General features: G+C 48.8%; 1 protein-coding gene across 4 annotated transcripts in view; it reads left to right on the forward strand.

Annotated features, from left to right (window-relative positions):
- Nucleotides 1-1,854: 1,854 nt before the first annotated feature.
- PRKAG2 (protein kinase AMP-activated non-catalytic subunit gamma 2) overlaps nucleotides 1,855-16,453 on the forward strand; it is a 378,851-nt gene continuing 364,252 nt past the window's right edge. For 2 of the 4 annotated variants that reach the window (XR_006576561.1, XR_006576562.1), the window contains exon 1: nucleotides 1,855-3,035. Coding sequence is in view for 2 of the 4 variants with exons in the window: in XM_045003265.1 (XP_044859200.1) it covers nucleotides 2,718-3,035 (318 nt within the window). In the remaining 2 variants the exon portion in view is untranslated. The remainder of the gene's footprint in view (nucleotides 3,036-16,453) is intronic. The other 2 variants (XM_045003265.1, XM_045003264.1) reach the window with 2 other exon arrangements.

Genomic DNA, 16,453 nt, shown 5'->3' on the forward strand with positions numbered 1-16,453 from the left:
TTTGCTAAAGTTACTGCACACACTACACATTGAAACCTAATTTCTCCATTAACTGCAATGGAAGTGAAACCAAAAACCAAATATGTTTCATCATATTTTCTTGTTTGTGCAGATTTTTTCTTTGTATCAACTTTAGCCATTTCAGCTTCTAGCTTTCGTTTTGGAACACTACCATCGTTTGGCAATAAGTACGCTCCATTTTTCGCAACACAATGATGTCAAAAAAATATCAAACTCACCAGCGGAATAAGCACTGCACAACAGCTTGTTATTAGGACAGCAGATGATACTAAACAGGAAGCAGGGAAAGGTAGTTGTTGCTGTAGAAATGATGGGCTGGCGGCAGGGCTCCCTTTATTAGCCCCTGGCGGCTGGAGGTGGTGCTCCCGCTGAAAGCCCCAGGCAGCTAACTGTGGGGCTCCATCCACATGGATAGAATTGCCAGGCATCCAGTTTTTGACCAGAATGCCCAGTCAAAAAGGGACCCTGGCGGCAATGGTCAGAACTGCTGACTGGGCCGTTGGCAGCGCAGGCAGGCTCCCTACCTGGGACCGTGCAGCTCCCAGGAAGCTGATGGTGTCTCTCTCTTTCCCTCTGGCTCTTAAGCAGAGGGATGGCCACGGGAACTCTGCACGCTACCCCTGCCCCCAGCAACAGCTCAGCAACTCCCAGTGACCAGGAACAGCAGCCAATGGGAGCTAAGAGGGCGGCACCTACAGGTGCAAGCGGAGCTCAGAGCCACATGGTTGCGCCTCTGCTTAGGAGCTGGAGATAGATGTTGCTGCTTCCTGCAAGCTGCCTGAGGTAAGCACCGCCCAGAGCCTGCACGCCGAACTCCCTCCCATGCCCCAGCCTTGAGCCCCCTCCTGCACCTCAAACCTCAACCCCACCCCAGAGCTCATGCCCCCAGCAGGAGCCCCGCCCCCCCCCCCCGCACCTCAACCCTCTGCCCAAGCCTGGATCCCCCTCCAGGACCCTGACTCCTCATCTCTGGCCCAACCCTGGAGCCTCCTCTAACCCCCTGCCTCAGCCAGGGCCGGCTCCAGACCCCAGCGCGCCAAGTGCGCGCTTGGGGCGGCAGCCGGCTCCGGCGGACCTTCCGCAGGCATGACTGCGGAGGGTTCGCTGGTTCCGCGGCTGGGGTGGACCTCCCGCAGGCATGACTGCGGATGCTCCACCGGAGCCACGGGACCAGCGGAACCTCCGCAGGCACATCTGCAAGAGGTCCCCCGGAGCCGCGGACCGGCGACCGCCAGAGCGCGCCCCACGGCGCGCCGCCCTGCTTGGGGCAGCGGGATTTCTAGAGCCGCCCCTGGCCTCAGCCCAGAGCCCTGTTCTGCACCCCAAACCCCTCATCTCTGGCCCCAGCCAGAGCCCTCCCGCCCTCCAACCCTCGGTCGTGAGGCTGGGGGAGAACGAGTGACAGACGGGGGGAGGTGGAGTGAGTGGGGGGGGGCAGGGAGCGGGGCAAAGGTGTTTGGTTTCTGCAAATAGAAAGTTGGCGGCGCTAGCCCCGGACAGCTAACGGTGGGGCTGCCCCCGTCAGCCCCGGCGTGGCAGCTGCATCCCGCTGGGAGGCCGGGTGCAGCGGGGGCTCGGTCCAGCTGTGAGCCCCCAGGTGGCGGAGGCGCCCGGCCCCCCCCCCGTTCCTCCAGGCCCCGCTTTGAAGCTCTCTGAGGTACGGGATTTTATACTTCGGCAGGCGCGTTGCCGCTGGCTGTGGTCACCGCCACCTACCGGCCCGCTGTGCTCATTGCAGCGGCGAGGTGGTTGTGAGTGTTACAAGTTGCGCAACAGCGGCGTTGATGGCTCCTGGCAGCGAGGGGCGGTGCGAGCCGCCCCTCGGCGAGACCCAGGAGTGCGGCTGGAGGAGGAAGCGGGTGTGCGCGGAGTGCCCTTGGCAGGCTCTGGGTTGATGGCCCCGGAGAACCCAACCCAGGCAGTGGGGTTTGCCTCGGGGGCGGGGCGGGGCGGGGCAGAAGGTCGCTGTTTCTTTTTCACGTGAAGGGGTGAAATCCAGCCCGTCCCTGGTGCATCAGCAACTGCAAACTAGGCACAGCCTTCGCAGCGCCCCCCCCCCAAACACTCGCTACCCTCTCTCGGTCGCCGTCAGATCCTGACTCAGTAGGGAAGGTCCGGGAGCTCTTGCCTGGACGGGAGACGGGCGCCTGTGGAGGGGAGCAGTGTCAGCTCGGGGAGAAAGTATTTGACGATTTGCTGCACTTCCTGTTAAGCGCAGCAGAGCCAGATTGCCAGGAGCATTGGCAACTCCTCCTCCTCCTGGCAGTTCCAGTCCCTGATCCTCCGCAGCCCTGCCTGGGGTTCCGGCTCGCAGCAGGAAAGGGGAACCACATTGCAATGTTTGTTTGCACCACCGCCTTCTCCGGGCCTGCGTGAGCTGCTGGCCGCTGTGGCCCTGCCTCGCTGCTGAGGCTGCACAGAGGAAGGCGCATTTCAGGGAGCGCTGGCACCGCCTCCGGCTTGACAGAGGGGGACGGACCTCGTCGCAGGATCCGGACTCCAGGGATTGTATTTATTTGCAAACGGGGTCGAGCTCAACTTCTGCACCTTCCTCTTTCTCCCCAGGGCACGTGTAATGGGGGACCTGTCACTTTGCTGTGCAGAGGGGAGGGAACTTTCTCACCCACCAAGAGTCTCCGGATATTTTTGAACGGGCGGAAGAGTTATAAACTGAACCGCAGGTTTAAGGATGTCTCATGATCTTGCTCCTGGAGGAGACGGGGGCCCCTAGCAGCTCTCCCAGCCCCCACTTAAAAAACCGCAGCTGGAAGAAACTCCTCCCTTCCCCTTTGGTTCCCCCACCCCCTTTCTCCCCAGTTCCTGAGGGTTTGAAAACAAGCCCAGATTGGCTGCTGGCGGTGGACAGAGGTGGAAGAGGAGCCATCCTCCGGAGTCAAGCCGTGCTGAGCGGGATGGGCAGCACTGCCATGGACACCAAGAAGAAAGATGCCTCCAGCAGCGGCAGCAGGAAAGGCTCCAGCCAGAAGAGACGCATGTTGCGAGTGCACATCCCGGTAAGCGCCCCCCCGTCCCGCCCTCGGTGGCGATGACAGGGCTGAAGGGGCTGCTGTCCGCACGCGGCGGCGCACGCCTCTGCCCTGTCATCGCGTGGGGGGGGGCTGTTACTCCTGGGCCGCGTGGACGCCCCCCACCATTTAGCAGCAACAGGTTGGGGGCGTGGTCAAGAAAGGTGCACGCGCCCCCTGGCCTTTTGCAGCAGCTGCAGCAGGAGAGGATTTGGGGGGTTCTCTGGGCGGTGCCTGCTTCTCCTGTCACTTAGCAACAGCTGGGGTGGTGGTGGGGGGGATAGAGAAGAAGTGCCCCCCCCCGGCCCGCTCCTGGCATTCAGGAGCAACAGCTGGGGAGTGTGGGGAAGCGGCTGTTGTTCGGGAGCCGATGAGAGGGGGGAGACCTGCGTGCGGTGCATGCTCCTGCCACCGGCAGCAGCAGCAGCAGCGGCGGAGTGCTGGGGGTGTGTGTCTGTGTGTCCCCTGCCCTGCACGCAGGCTCTGCCTGTCGGCGAGCTGCCGCAACAGGTTGAGTGGGTGGGGAGAGAAGGAGCGGCCTCTGTGCAATGCGTGTTTATCCTGCCTCGTAAAATCAGTAATTTGGGGGAAGGGGTCCTCTGCACACCTCCTGCTGCATCGTCTTTCTACCAGGTGTGGGGCAGGAGGAGGGAGCTTCCCTTTAATCAGGTTCTGTAGTAGCTACCTCTCAGCCGAGCCGTGGGCCCTTCGGAACCGATTTCGAACAGGCCAGAGTCACTGTGCAGCCAGCCTTCACACGGGGGGCCAAGAGGGTCCCGCATGCGACCCTGACCAAAGACAGACAATGTCACACATCACTGACGGCTGCCCTCTGACCAGGTTGGATGATGGTCAGAGGGCTCTGTCCTTGGCTGATGAGGCTGCTGCAAATTGGGTTGGCAAGGTCTGCATCTGATAAGACTAAGTCTGGCATTTGTAAGTAGTATGTTGTTAGAGGATAAGCTGCTTTCAGGTGTAGGGGGGGAGGGAGTGCATGGACCGGGTGAACATGTGTATGCAACAGACGAGTAGCAGCTAGTTGCGGGAGAGGTGTGGCCTGTGTAACAGGTAGACCCCTAGGTGTGGGGGCAGAGAGAGCACACTGTTCCTGCTTGGGCTGTTTGCTTGTTGTTGTTGTAGCCGTGTTGGTCCCAGGATATTAGAGAGACAGGGTGGGTGAGGTAATCTCTTGTTGGGCCAACTTCAGTTGGTGAGAGAGAGAGAAGCTTTCAAGCCACACCGAGCTCTTCTTCCCGACTTGCTGAAGTTGATCCAATAAAAGATACAACTTCACCTCCTCTTGTCTCTCTGAGAAAAGGAAGTACAGTTTGGTGCTGGGCTAGTGCTGGGGAGGGAGGACTGGCATCCTCTACCTCTTCCCTTTCATGCACTAACCAAACGCAGCCCAGCTGCATGCAGAGTGCCAGGCTTGCAGCGTGTGACTGGGCAAAGGGAGAGGAGAGCATGCCCTCTGCAGACAGCATGCTCTGCACTTCATTTAGCCATGTGAGTTTGTCTGGCACAGTTCTAACCGGATTTGATATTTCATGTGCAATGCTGTAGAGTCTGAGTGTATTTTAACGAGAGGTGGGCTCAAAGCAGTATGGGGGCCTGAAAGTGCCCAAGCTTTGGCACTTGGACCTATCTCTGCAGTGAGACTGAATTGGAGCCTCTAATCTGAAGCCCCCAAACTCTAATTCAGAACTGAATTTCCAGGAGGGTGATAGCTCAGAACCCTCTCAGATGTTTAGCAAAGCAACCTGTTGCTGGAATGGTAGGTGCAGAGGAATGGTCATACTAGAGCAGACGAGTGTACAGATTGGCAGGAAACCGTTTTCCTATCCCATGAAAATTTTCACAATTTAAAAAAGTCTCCAGTTCCATATAGGGAGGAAACTGAGACTTTTTGAAAATGTAGAGAGAGAGGTTGATTTCTCCCGCTGCTCCCCCCCCCCCCAATAACCAGGTGGCTAAACTGAGACCTTTTAAAGTTTTTGTGTGTGCTAGTCCCAGATTCATTAGCCTGGAGGTTAGGGCCCTGACCTGGAAGGTGGGAGACCAGGGTCAAGTCCCTGCTGTAGTGACTATTTAAGTATTTATACCAAGTGGAAAAACTCCCACAGGTGAGATTGTGAGTGTCTCACCCCACAATAGCTTGGTGGTCAGGGCACTTACTGGGCATGTGGCAGGCCCAGGTTGAACCTGATCTCCCACATGCTACATGAATGCCTTAACCACGGGGTTATTAGCTGTTTTGGGCTGGGGTCAGTTACTCACTCTGTTACCTGACATTTCATTCTGGACTTGTGAAACTTTTGTCAAAATCAGTTATGTCCTGCAAAAAGTTAGTTTTGGTGAATCATTGTTCAATGTAAACCCTTTTATCAAATTCTGGACCAGCAGGCCGTCCAGTTTCCTGTCTGAGAGTGGCCAGTAGCAGCTGATTCAGAGGAAGGTGCAAGAAACGCTGTAGTAGCCGGGCAGTATAGAATAACTTGCTCAGAGGATCATTTTTCCCTAATGCCCAATAGTTAGAGGTTGGCTTAAACTCTCCAGCTTATCCCTTTCAAAACTTCACAGATTTTTTTTTTCAAATCCTTACTATTAACTCAGTATATTCTTATTTATATAAATCTTCATTCCATTTTTGGAATTCACCACTCTTGGCTGTGGTGCCTCTAGCAATGAGTTCCAGAGTTCCTGCTCCTCGTGCTGAGGGGTCTAGATTTTGCTCCAGCTGCCCAGGGGCAGGAGGCAGCGTGAGCATGTCCCTCTCAGGCCAACGGGAAACCATCAGCTAATTTTATTTCTATGCTTTTTGGTGTGGTTTTTTTTTTCATGGAAAAACAAACAAATCCAAACGTGTAGGGCCTACTGAATTGGTGGTATAAAAGAAAGGAGAAATACACAGCTTTTTAATGGGAAGAATTAGTTCTGTAGAGTTCTCATGAGCCCAGTAGTGTGAGTAAAACTTTCAACCCTACAGTATGTTAGTGTGCTCAAAATGAGGCCCTCCTCATCTAATACGGGTGTCTCCAATGTGTGTCCATCATGATAGTGTCTAGGCACCAAGCTCTGCCACCACGCCAGTAATACAACTTCCATCTGATTATCTCAAAATACCTTACAGACATCGAACACCCCAGTGTGGCCGTAATTATCCTAATTTTATACGTGGAGGAGTTGAGGCATGAAGGGATTAAGTGACTTTTCCAAATCAGAGTGTCTTTGACAGAGCCAAGAATAGAACCCAAATGTTCTGGCTTCTACTCAGGGGTGTGCACGAGGGGGGCAAGCAGGGGCAAAGCCCCCCCAGTAATAGTTGGGGCCAGGGGCAGAGAACTTCTCTGGCCCCAGGGACGCAAAGGCAGGGCAGAGCGAGCTCCTGTCGGGGGCTGGGGCAGAGGAAAGAGTGAGCTTCTGCCGGGGCAGTTGGGGGCAGCGAGGTCCTCCCAGTGCCGGGTGGGGAGGGGGGAGTGCGAGCTCTCGGGGGATGGGGGGAGGGCCCAGAATGTGCCCCTCCAAAAGGGGTCAAATTTAAATTCCTGCTTCTAGTTCTCTTTCTAAATCACAAAGTTCATCTTCTTCCCCAGGGTTGCCTCAGTCTTGTCCTAGAGGGACCTCCTCTAGTGGGGGAGGGTCATTCATTGTCTGTGTTTGTTAACTTCTTGGCCTCTTTGCTGAGCCTGCTTAGTAGGTTGCCACCTGGATAGTGGTAGATATTTGCACATATGCCACTAAGGGTACATCTACATGGGGATAAAGGCCCCCGGTACAGCCGCGGCTGGCCTGGGTCAGCTGATTTGGGATTGTGGGGCTTGGGCTGCGGGACTAAAAATTGCTGTGTAGACATTTGGGCTGTGGGACCCTCCACTCCCGCTTGGTCTTCAGCCTGAACCAGAACATTTACACAGCAGTATTTCAACCCTGGAGCCTGAGCCCTGCAAGCCGGAGTCAGCTGACCCAGGCTAGCCATGGGTTTTTTATCCCAGTGTAGACATACCCTTAGGGTCTGATCTTGCTCTCAGTGTATTCAGTAGCTTTTTTGCTGTTGACTCATTTGGGAGCAATTCAAGACAAAAATTAACAAAGATCTGATCTCTTCCCCCTACCGTGAACCAATAGACTTTTTTCCTCTTTCTGCAGTGTTGAGGTCCATAGTATTCCTAAAATGGGTGATAATTTTTCAGATTTGGTGGCATTTTTCAGTAGTTTTTTTTATCTTTTGTTGTAGTGGCAATACAGCTGTGCTAGGAACCTTTTGTTGTACTCACTTGACAGTGAAATTTCATTTGGAAAGATCAGTTTAGACTTTTATTTGTTTCATAACATTTTCTTGGCTGTTGTTTTGGAGTATCATTCCTATTATTTCAGTGGTGCCTATCAGTGCTGCTGTAGTTGTCAAGGGAGCTTTCACCAGACAGACATTTTTATTTTGCTCATCCTCCTCTTCTGTGTCTTGTTGTGAGATAGTGTTTATTGCTCAGACATTTAATTCTTGCTCATTGAGATATTCAGATTAGGGGCAACAAGGGAAAGACTAAGAAGGTGTAAACAGAAAGTGAAATAAAGGAGAGTGTAATTTTAAGAGAAAGTATTGAGAGCAAAATCTACACAAGAAATAAAGTTGATATAATTGGGAGTCAGTGATACTTTCTAGCCCTACAGTGGGGGTGCGTCTGTGCCACTTGAAAGATTTGACCTAGAAAAAGTTGACAAGCTTTGATGAAAAGCAGAGAAGCCTTTAAAAAAATGAAAATTAGGTGTACAGAGAAAACCAAATACATTAGTTGTTCCTGAGTGGAAGGTGTAAATGTTCTCCTTCTTTCTCATTGTTTCTTTTTTTTAGGGGTTGAATACAGTGGGAACATATTGATCAGCCTTAAAGAGGCCATTTTGTTGTGGCTCACAATCCAAGGTGGGAATTTCAGGATCTTGTCCATTTCAAGCAAGAATAGAGGGTTGGGGGAAGAACTGTAGGACACAACAGAGGAGTCTGACAAACTCTTTCTTTCTGAAACAGTGCTTTCTGTGCTGAATCTCCCCTTCCTTCTGCACAAGTGAAGCATTTGTATTGTGACACCCAAATCTTGCTCTTGGGATGGTTGGCAGTCTGCTGAGTTCCTGTAAACTGGATGCCCCCATCACCTGCTAAATTGATAAGATAAACCTCATACCATTCGATTCTTTAGCATGGCAGAGTGAGGAGCTAGTTGCTAAATCACTGGGCTGTGCTCTATGAACTTACTCCTTGCAATTACCAAAGTGATTTATATTGACAAACTAGTAATTGAGCTAGACTATAAGAGCCAATATGAGATATATTAAGAGGCAAAATCTTCTCTCCTTCACAGCACCACTTTCTGAAATCTTGAATAGATACTTTCTATACATTTTTAAAGTAGAGATGGCGTCAAATGAAATCCTATGTATTCCAAAGCTCAGATACAGAGTCAACTTTTGTGGCTGTTGCTTATCTCTAATGTAGATATCTTAGCTCTTATAGAGTTTCCTTTTAAAACATTAGAAGGCAACACAATAAGTAATAATATAAATTGCACGCTTATCTTGCTTGGTACATATTTTAAAAGCATTGTCGTCTCCTCTAAGGCTAGATGCAATTGTCTGCTGACTCAGAGCTCCTAGCAGAGAGATCAATACTTTCCTTGTGTAATCTTCTTACAGAATTGTTCTGTTAGAATATGTTAAAAATTGTCATTGTAACTTCATCTCACTTCAAACAGGGAATAGATTCTGCTCTCAGTTACTTTGGATTTACACTAGTGCGGGGTAGGCAACGTATGGCACGTGTGCCGAAGGCAGCACACAAGCTGATTTTTCAGTGGCACTCACACTGCCCGGGTCCTGGCCACCAGTCCAGGGGGCTCTGTATTTTAATTTAATTTTAAATGAAACTTCTTAAACATTTTAAAAACCTTATTTACTTTACATACAACAATAGTTTAGTTATATATTATAGACTTATAGAAAGAGATCTCCTAAAAACATTAAAATGTATGACTGGCACGTGAAACCTTAAATTAGAGTGACTAAATGAAGACTTGGCACACCACTTCTGAAAGGTTGCTGACCCCTGCACTAGTGTAGCTCCACTGATGCCAATAGAGTTACTTTGAATTTACACTAAGTGTAATGAAGAGTGGAGTCTGTCCCAAGATCTTCACCTGAGATCCCACTGCAGCTCTCAGTGAGTGGGGAATTGCAGATATTTGGCACTTTTCTGTATTAGACCTAAATATGTTAGAAGGTGATAGTGCAGGGGTTGGCAACTTCTGGCATGCGGCTCGCCAGGGTAAGCAGCCCGCTGGGCCGGGCCAGTTTGTTTACCTGCCGTGTCTTCAGGTTTGGCCGATCGTGGCTCCCACTGACTGTGGTTCACCGCTCCAGGCCAATGGGGGCGGCGGGAAGCTGCGGCCAGCACATCCCTCTGCCCGTGCTGCTTCCCGCAGCCCCCATTGGCCTGGAGCGGCGAACCGTGGCCAGTGGGAGCCGTGATGGGCCGAACCTGCGGATGTGGTAGGTAAACAAACTGTCCCATGCCAGAGGTTGCCGACCTCTGTGATAGTGAAAAATTTCATTTGTTCCTTTGTGTACAGTAATCAATGAGGCCAAAATACCTGTCCAATGAAGTGGTTATTTCTACCCGTTCTCCTGCCCTGAGAGAAAGGTTGGTGTAGTGATATTCCCCCCCACTTGGGAAGGGTCTCTTAATAATAGCTATGGAGACCACAGTCCTTTTTTGTGCACAGAACAGCTGTAGCATGGGCAGCAGCTCTCCAAACTTTCCCACATTTCTTTCTCCAAAGTGCTTTAGTTCTGAAGGAGCCATCTCTAGGAGCAGATTTAATGCTGTACCTATTGCTGTTATTGTGTAGAGACCCCAGGGCAGATCCTCAGATTGTGTAAATTCTCTTAGTGTCATGGACTTCAGTGGCACTATGACAACTTACACCAACTGAGGATCTCTCCCTCCATCTCTTGCTTTCCACTATAGCAAAGCAGTTAGTGGTTGCATAGATAATAAAGGTTTGCAGTGTTGTAGCAGTGTTGGACCGAGGCAGGGCCGGCTCCAGGGGTTTTGCTGCCCCAAGCAGCCAAAAAAAAAAAAAAAAAGCCGCAATCTGCGGCAATTCAACGGGAGGTCCTTCGCTCCAACCAGGAGCGAGGGACCTGCCGCCGAATACCTGGATGTGCCGCCCCTTTCCGGAGTGGCCGCCACAAGCACCTGCTTTCTAAGCTGGTGCCTGGAGCTGGCCCTGGACTGAGGATATGGGAGAGACAGAGTGGGTGAAGTAATATCTTTTATTGGACCAACTTCTGTTGGTGAAAGAGACAAGTTTTTGAGGTACACAGAGCTCAGTCTGACATAAGCAGAATGATATAAGCTCATTCTGAGTTCTGTGTAGCTTGAAAGCATGTCTCTTTCACCAGCAGAAGTTGAGCCAGTACAAGGTATTACCTCACTCACCTAGTGTTTCTCCAGTTAATAAATCACATTCATAAAATGATTCTTCCTTTCCAGTATTTTAGAATATACTTTGTTTGGTCAGATGAGTGCTGGGTCGGGCAAGAAGAGGACAACACTCCATTCTTGGAGTTATTTGTGACAGCAACAGATGAAAATGCTCAGTAGTGAATTTTTCCAAAGGAGCTAATGAGGGAATCTGCTACCTGTGTGACCCTGGAGCACAAACATATCTGGAAAGACTGTTTCAGTGGGGAAAGGAGAGGGAAATGTCTCCCGAAAATGGAATCTGGAACTGTACTTGTGTCGTCTTCGTGAGACCCAGAAAACAATGTGTCCCAAACTTCTACCTTCTTGCAATTTTGAAATCGGATCTCTCTTAATGGACTAAAGAATTGAGGAAGGTGATGAGAAGCCCTGGAACTTTCACAATGGAATCTGAACGCTCCTGTGCATCAGATAAAAAAGATTAGCAACTGCAATTACAGTAGGTAGGAAAAAAATGACAAAGGCTCTCAATCTTTATGCGTCTTGACATTCCACAAACTGATCACCAGCTAGGCTTATGGAAAAGTACAGTTGCTCCTTTCAACCACCTCCTCTCTCTCCCAGTTTGCACTCCTGATCTGCCATGCCCCCTCCTTCCCTCCCTCCCTCCCTCCCTGTCCCCAGCAACTCCTGTGGGCTGTAGACCAGCAGGAAGGAGATGAACTGCATCAGAAGAATGGGCCATGGACATGGAAGAACCAAGGAGAGGGGTGGAAGCTGAGCAGAGGCATGGAACATGAGGCTGTTGGCCTATTGGGAGGGGTAGGCTACGTTGTGTTAATCATTTGGGGAGGTGGGAGAAGCTCTCTATGTTTGTGGAGAGAATAGGAGAAGGACAGGAACTGCTGAAAGCTAGAGTGAGAAGAGGCATGAATCCTTTATAGTTTCTTGCCTGAGAGGAGTGTGTGTCTTTATGGTGCAAGGGGTTAAATCATTGCATTATAATTACTGCTGTGCAGCATGTAAGGTTATTTACTGTGGTTTTATTTTATTTTTTTAATTAATTAATTTTTTAGAGGATAAGTATGAGTAAGAAAGTGACATCCTGCAGATACAGAAAGACTCTACTTATGTGTCCTTCTTGCCAGTAGGTATAGACAGTGATGCTGAAGTTTTGAAAGTCAGGTCTACTTGGAAAAGTTACTATAAAAATGGCATGATGGAGCATTATGTTTGTCTCAATGACAAAAATGCTTTTTTTCCCCTGCCTCCGAGCCGTGAGATCGGAGACAGAGTCTGTATTCTTTCTTTCTGACGAATCATGGGCTAATTTGTGCACTTAGTAGCACCTGTGTGTCCCAGGGACTTTAAATTATGTCCACCGTTACACTTGTGCAGCCACGCTACCTTCAAGGGAGCTATACGGATGGAACTGAGAGCAGAATTTGACTCCGCAGATAGACTTTTACAACAATTTGCTGACATGTGGGCAGGTTTAGAATCCAGCTTGTACCCCTCTGTGCTGGCTCTCCAGGGCTAACCCCAGGAGTAAAAAGTAGCCAAAGCGTCACTGGCATGGAAGTCAGTAGAGCTGATTCCAGATAACAGATCTGTCCAGCATATGTGAGTAAGGTACCATTTAACATATTCACTTTTCAGAATAAAACTGCATTTGTACCAGAAGGTGCCCCATGCGTAGGGTGCCATGAAAGACAGTGCAGAGATGGTTGTGGGAGAAATGGAGCATCAAGGTTGGTGGGGAAGAGAGTGCTGTGGTAAGAGACAAGGCCTGACAGGTGCGGAGGGGCAGAGCAATGCAGGGCTGTGAAGTCAAAAGAACAAGACTTTTGAACTCGATGTCCTTGAGTGGAATATATTTTGCACGTGATGGAAAGAAAGAGGCCTTATGTGGACAGATAGTGGCGGTTTGGCTGCATGATACTGTGTAAACATTGAAATATTTCTAGTAATCGTAATGTGTGGAAACAATAATTTTGGCATGGCAATTTCTGCTGCTGTGTCTGATTGATAGGTTTACTCTAAGGTGGAGGCTAGAGGAAAGAATTCTAGACTGCAGCTGTTTACACATTCTCAGTATCTGCTTCAGTTTAATTAATGCTGACTTGTATAATAATCTCTAAATCAGGGATTCTCTAACTTCAGTGCACCACAACCCTCTTCTGAGAACAAAAATTACCACACGACCCCAGGAGGGGGGACCGAAGCCTGAGACTGCCTGAGCTGGCTGCCCCGGGTCGGGGAGGGGGACACACACACAGCCCAAGCCCCACGCAGGGGGCCTATAACCTGAACCCCGCCGCTCAGGGCTGAAGCCCTTGGGTTTTGGGTTCAGCCCTGGGTGGTGGGGCTCGGGCTTTGGCCCTGGGCCCCAGCAAGTCTGAGCCAGCCCTGGTGACCCCATTAAAATGGGGTTGCAACCCACTTTGGGGTTCCAACCTGCAGTTTGAGAGCTGCTGCTCTAAATTACATGAAATATTTTGATATGAATTCTATATAGTTTGGGAGCTTTGTTTTGTTTGTAGAGAACCAAAATGCAATCCACATTTTTTGTTGTTATCTTCAATTATGACACTTAAAGTTTAGCTTTATAACATAGTGTCTAGGGTTTTGTACATTGCTATATAAGTTAGCATGGCAAATTACATTATGTAGAGTTGGCATAACGGGAAGTATCACAGATTTGTTGCAGCATATATTGTCAGCTATACCTTACACTATGGTTGAACAGACTGTATGGTCATTAATGAAGATAGAACTTGGGACTTTCTGTTCCAAAACAGGAACCTATCCCATGAGCTCAAGACAAAATCTGTTTGTTGTTGCTATAGTTGGACTGGAAGGGCTGAGACCCTTTGTAAGGTACTACAGTAGAGATAGATATAGACATACCCAAATATACACACAAATTTGACATTGCAGCAGTAGGGAGCAGTAGGTACATATATGCATTACCTACAATGTTATGAAAAGCCAGACATGGTAATTAATTTACACAGCACTAGCAAAGCTTTAGATACTTTACAGGCAACTTTTCAAGCAAGCATGATGTTGGTGCTGTGTAAATAATAAAATTGGGGCTGGTCTACCCTGGCAACGTTTAAGTGCTGCCGTGTGCAGTCGCAGCAGAGCGCTGGGAGAGAGCTCTCCCAGCACTCAAAAAACCCACCTCCACGAGGGAAGTAGCTACCAGCGCTGGGAGCGCGACTCCCAGGGGCTGATGCACTGTCTACACTGGCGCTTTCCAGCGCTGAAACCTGCTGCAATCAGGGGGATGTTTTTTCACACGAGTGAGAAAGTCGCAGCACTGTAAAGTGCCAGTGTAGACAAGCCCTTACTCTTGATCTTCCAGTAGTTCCAAACCTGAGGAGAGGAAGGATAAACCAGTGGTTAGAGTGCTAGCCTAGGACATGGGACACTTTGGTTCAGTTCCCTGCTTTGCCACAGTCTTCCTGTGTGGCCTTGGGTAGTTCAGTCACTCTGTGCCTCAGTTCCCCATCTGTTAAATGGGCATAATAATACTTTTCTACCTCATGGAGGTGCTGTGATGTTCATAACTAACAATTATGAAATGCTGTGATGCTACAGTAATTCCCTCTAGAACAGCAGATTGTTGGAGTGGGGTTTGCTGCTGTTGAGTGAGTATTAATCAAAGCTTCTGTGATGGAAATGGGAACTAAATGATATGGCCTGCGGAAAGGTAGCTCAGGCTGGAAAGGAGAAGATGAGGCAGAGGATTAGGAACTTTTAAAATCATCACTCCAGCCATCTGAATCTGTGCTCTAGTTACTGCCTGGGGCTGGGAACGTATATACCTTGCGTTGGTGAATGGTTGAGGGCTCAGGTTCTCCATCCCTCAAAGAGGGGAAAAAAAACGTTCCCTGTAAACTTTCCATTGTTTTAATGTTGTAGCTAATGAAATATTAACTCCTTTTAATGCAGCAATATGCTACTGTGAAAATTTGCTACCTCCTATGGCAGCACCTACAGTCCTCAACCGCGGCTGGGGCTCCAGTGTGCTAGGCGCATATATCAATGTATAGATGTATATAAACACAGTAGGACAGCTCACCTGAAGAGCTTAAAATCTCCATAGACACTACAGACGAGATAGGAGAGAGGAAATATGGTGATCCCCATTTTACAGATGGAGAATGGAGAGATTAAGTGACCTGCCTCACGTCATGCAAAGAGTCTGGGATGGCGATGAGAATTGAACCTACTCTCCTGAGTAGTATCCATTGCCTTAACCACAAGACCACTTTGTTTAGCTGTCCACCTATAGGTCTCTCATGCAGGCCCAGTTTTTTGGTAACAGCTTGACTGAAAATTGTTACCATCTGACATCTGTTTGATAGTATATGTGAAATGAATTGGTGATCCCATTTCAGTTCCTTGTGGATAGGTGTCCACAACACACAAACCATCACCGTCGTTAGGACTGTTATGGGTTTTCTGGACAGAGGGGCCAAGCATTGAATGGTGGCCCCACATCCGGAAGAGATGCCACTCAGGCAGGTTTGAGGAATAGTGGTGAACCTTGTGTGATTACTGCACACTCCATGGGGTCTGCTGTAGGACACACCAATGTTTTGTTCTGAATCCCTGGTAGCACAACAGGTGGATCATTACTTGAGGCAAGTGTTCTAAGGTAGATCATCTGCTAGACCTTTATAGATTCTCGCATCCTGTGTGTTCCACTCAGCACTTCAAACTGCCTTCAAACCACCACACTCCTCCCAGGGTCCCTAGACACCCTGGCGCTGTAACCAACTCTTTGCCGATTGTCCTCCTATCTGCCACAGGATCTTATCCTCGCCCCACCCCTGACCAATAGCCATCCAGTGCAGGAGATTCATCAGACTTCCACTGATCTATATGCTGTGTGGGGAGATGATTTCAGCCTCCTGATCTGTTAAGCTGACATTGTTCACAAACAATAAACTCCTCATATGCAAAGAGGGCTGGGAGATAAAAAGGTGACCAGTAATCCCCCTTCACCCTCTGCTCAGCTAGTCCAAGGTAAAGCTAATACTAGTTTAATTTATTCAAATAGAATCTAATTATACACTTTTTTTTTTTGAGAATCACTTGGCACATGCCAGTGTTTTTCCTTATGATGTTATGCCAGTAATTCAGCAATTCAAAAAAATAATTTCAGTTCCTTTATCTGTGTGGTGTATTTAAAGAGTCCCGGATCCTTGAACTCCTTCAGACCTGTTCAACTGATTTCATCCAAGCATGCAAAAATACTGTTAATTTAAATCTTTTATTGGGATTTTTAACTTTGAAATACTGAAAAGAGTAAAAAGTAAAGAGGAAATGTCTGATCTAAGAACAGAAGTTTGTGTCTTTACTCTGCCTTGTAATACTTATTTTCTTTGTGGGCTGTGTGGTCTTGCCACACGGAAATGGAATTCACTTTACATTGATGATGTCTAGGTTTGTTAGGTTGTTGTTAAGCTCAGACAAGGTACTTGGTGTTGTTCAAATACAAAGACAAATTCTGCCACCTGGAATCAGAGGAGTCGTGCTTTACTCTGCAAGTAATTTCAGAGAAAGCAAAAGGACAATATGTGAAGAAAAAGGTATGGTTCAACATCAGCAAGGATGATAGAACTGAGCCTGAAGATGGAACCATGGGCCCTGCCTGAATGAGTTCAGTTTCAGGGCCTGATCCTGCAGACTCTTACCCACATGAGCAACTTGGCTCATATGAGTGGTTCTGTTTCTCTGAGTGTGCATGTATCTTTAGTGGAACGTCTTAGGTTTGGAGAGATGAAAAGAGGTTAAGGGGTGGAAAAATTTAAGAAATGCTTGTTGCTTAAACCATTCAGCTTGATTTGTTTGCAGAATAGAGTATTTCAAAGGAAAAAAAGTGACAAAGGTTAAAGCTGAACGTGTGCCAGAGAAG

This window comes from Mauremys mutica, chromosome 2 (genome assembly GCF_020497125.1).
Source record: "Mauremys mutica isolate MM-2020 ecotype Southern chromosome 2, ASM2049712v1, whole genome shotgun sequence".
NCBI lineage: Eukaryota > Metazoa > Chordata > Testudines > Geoemydidae > Mauremys > Mauremys mutica.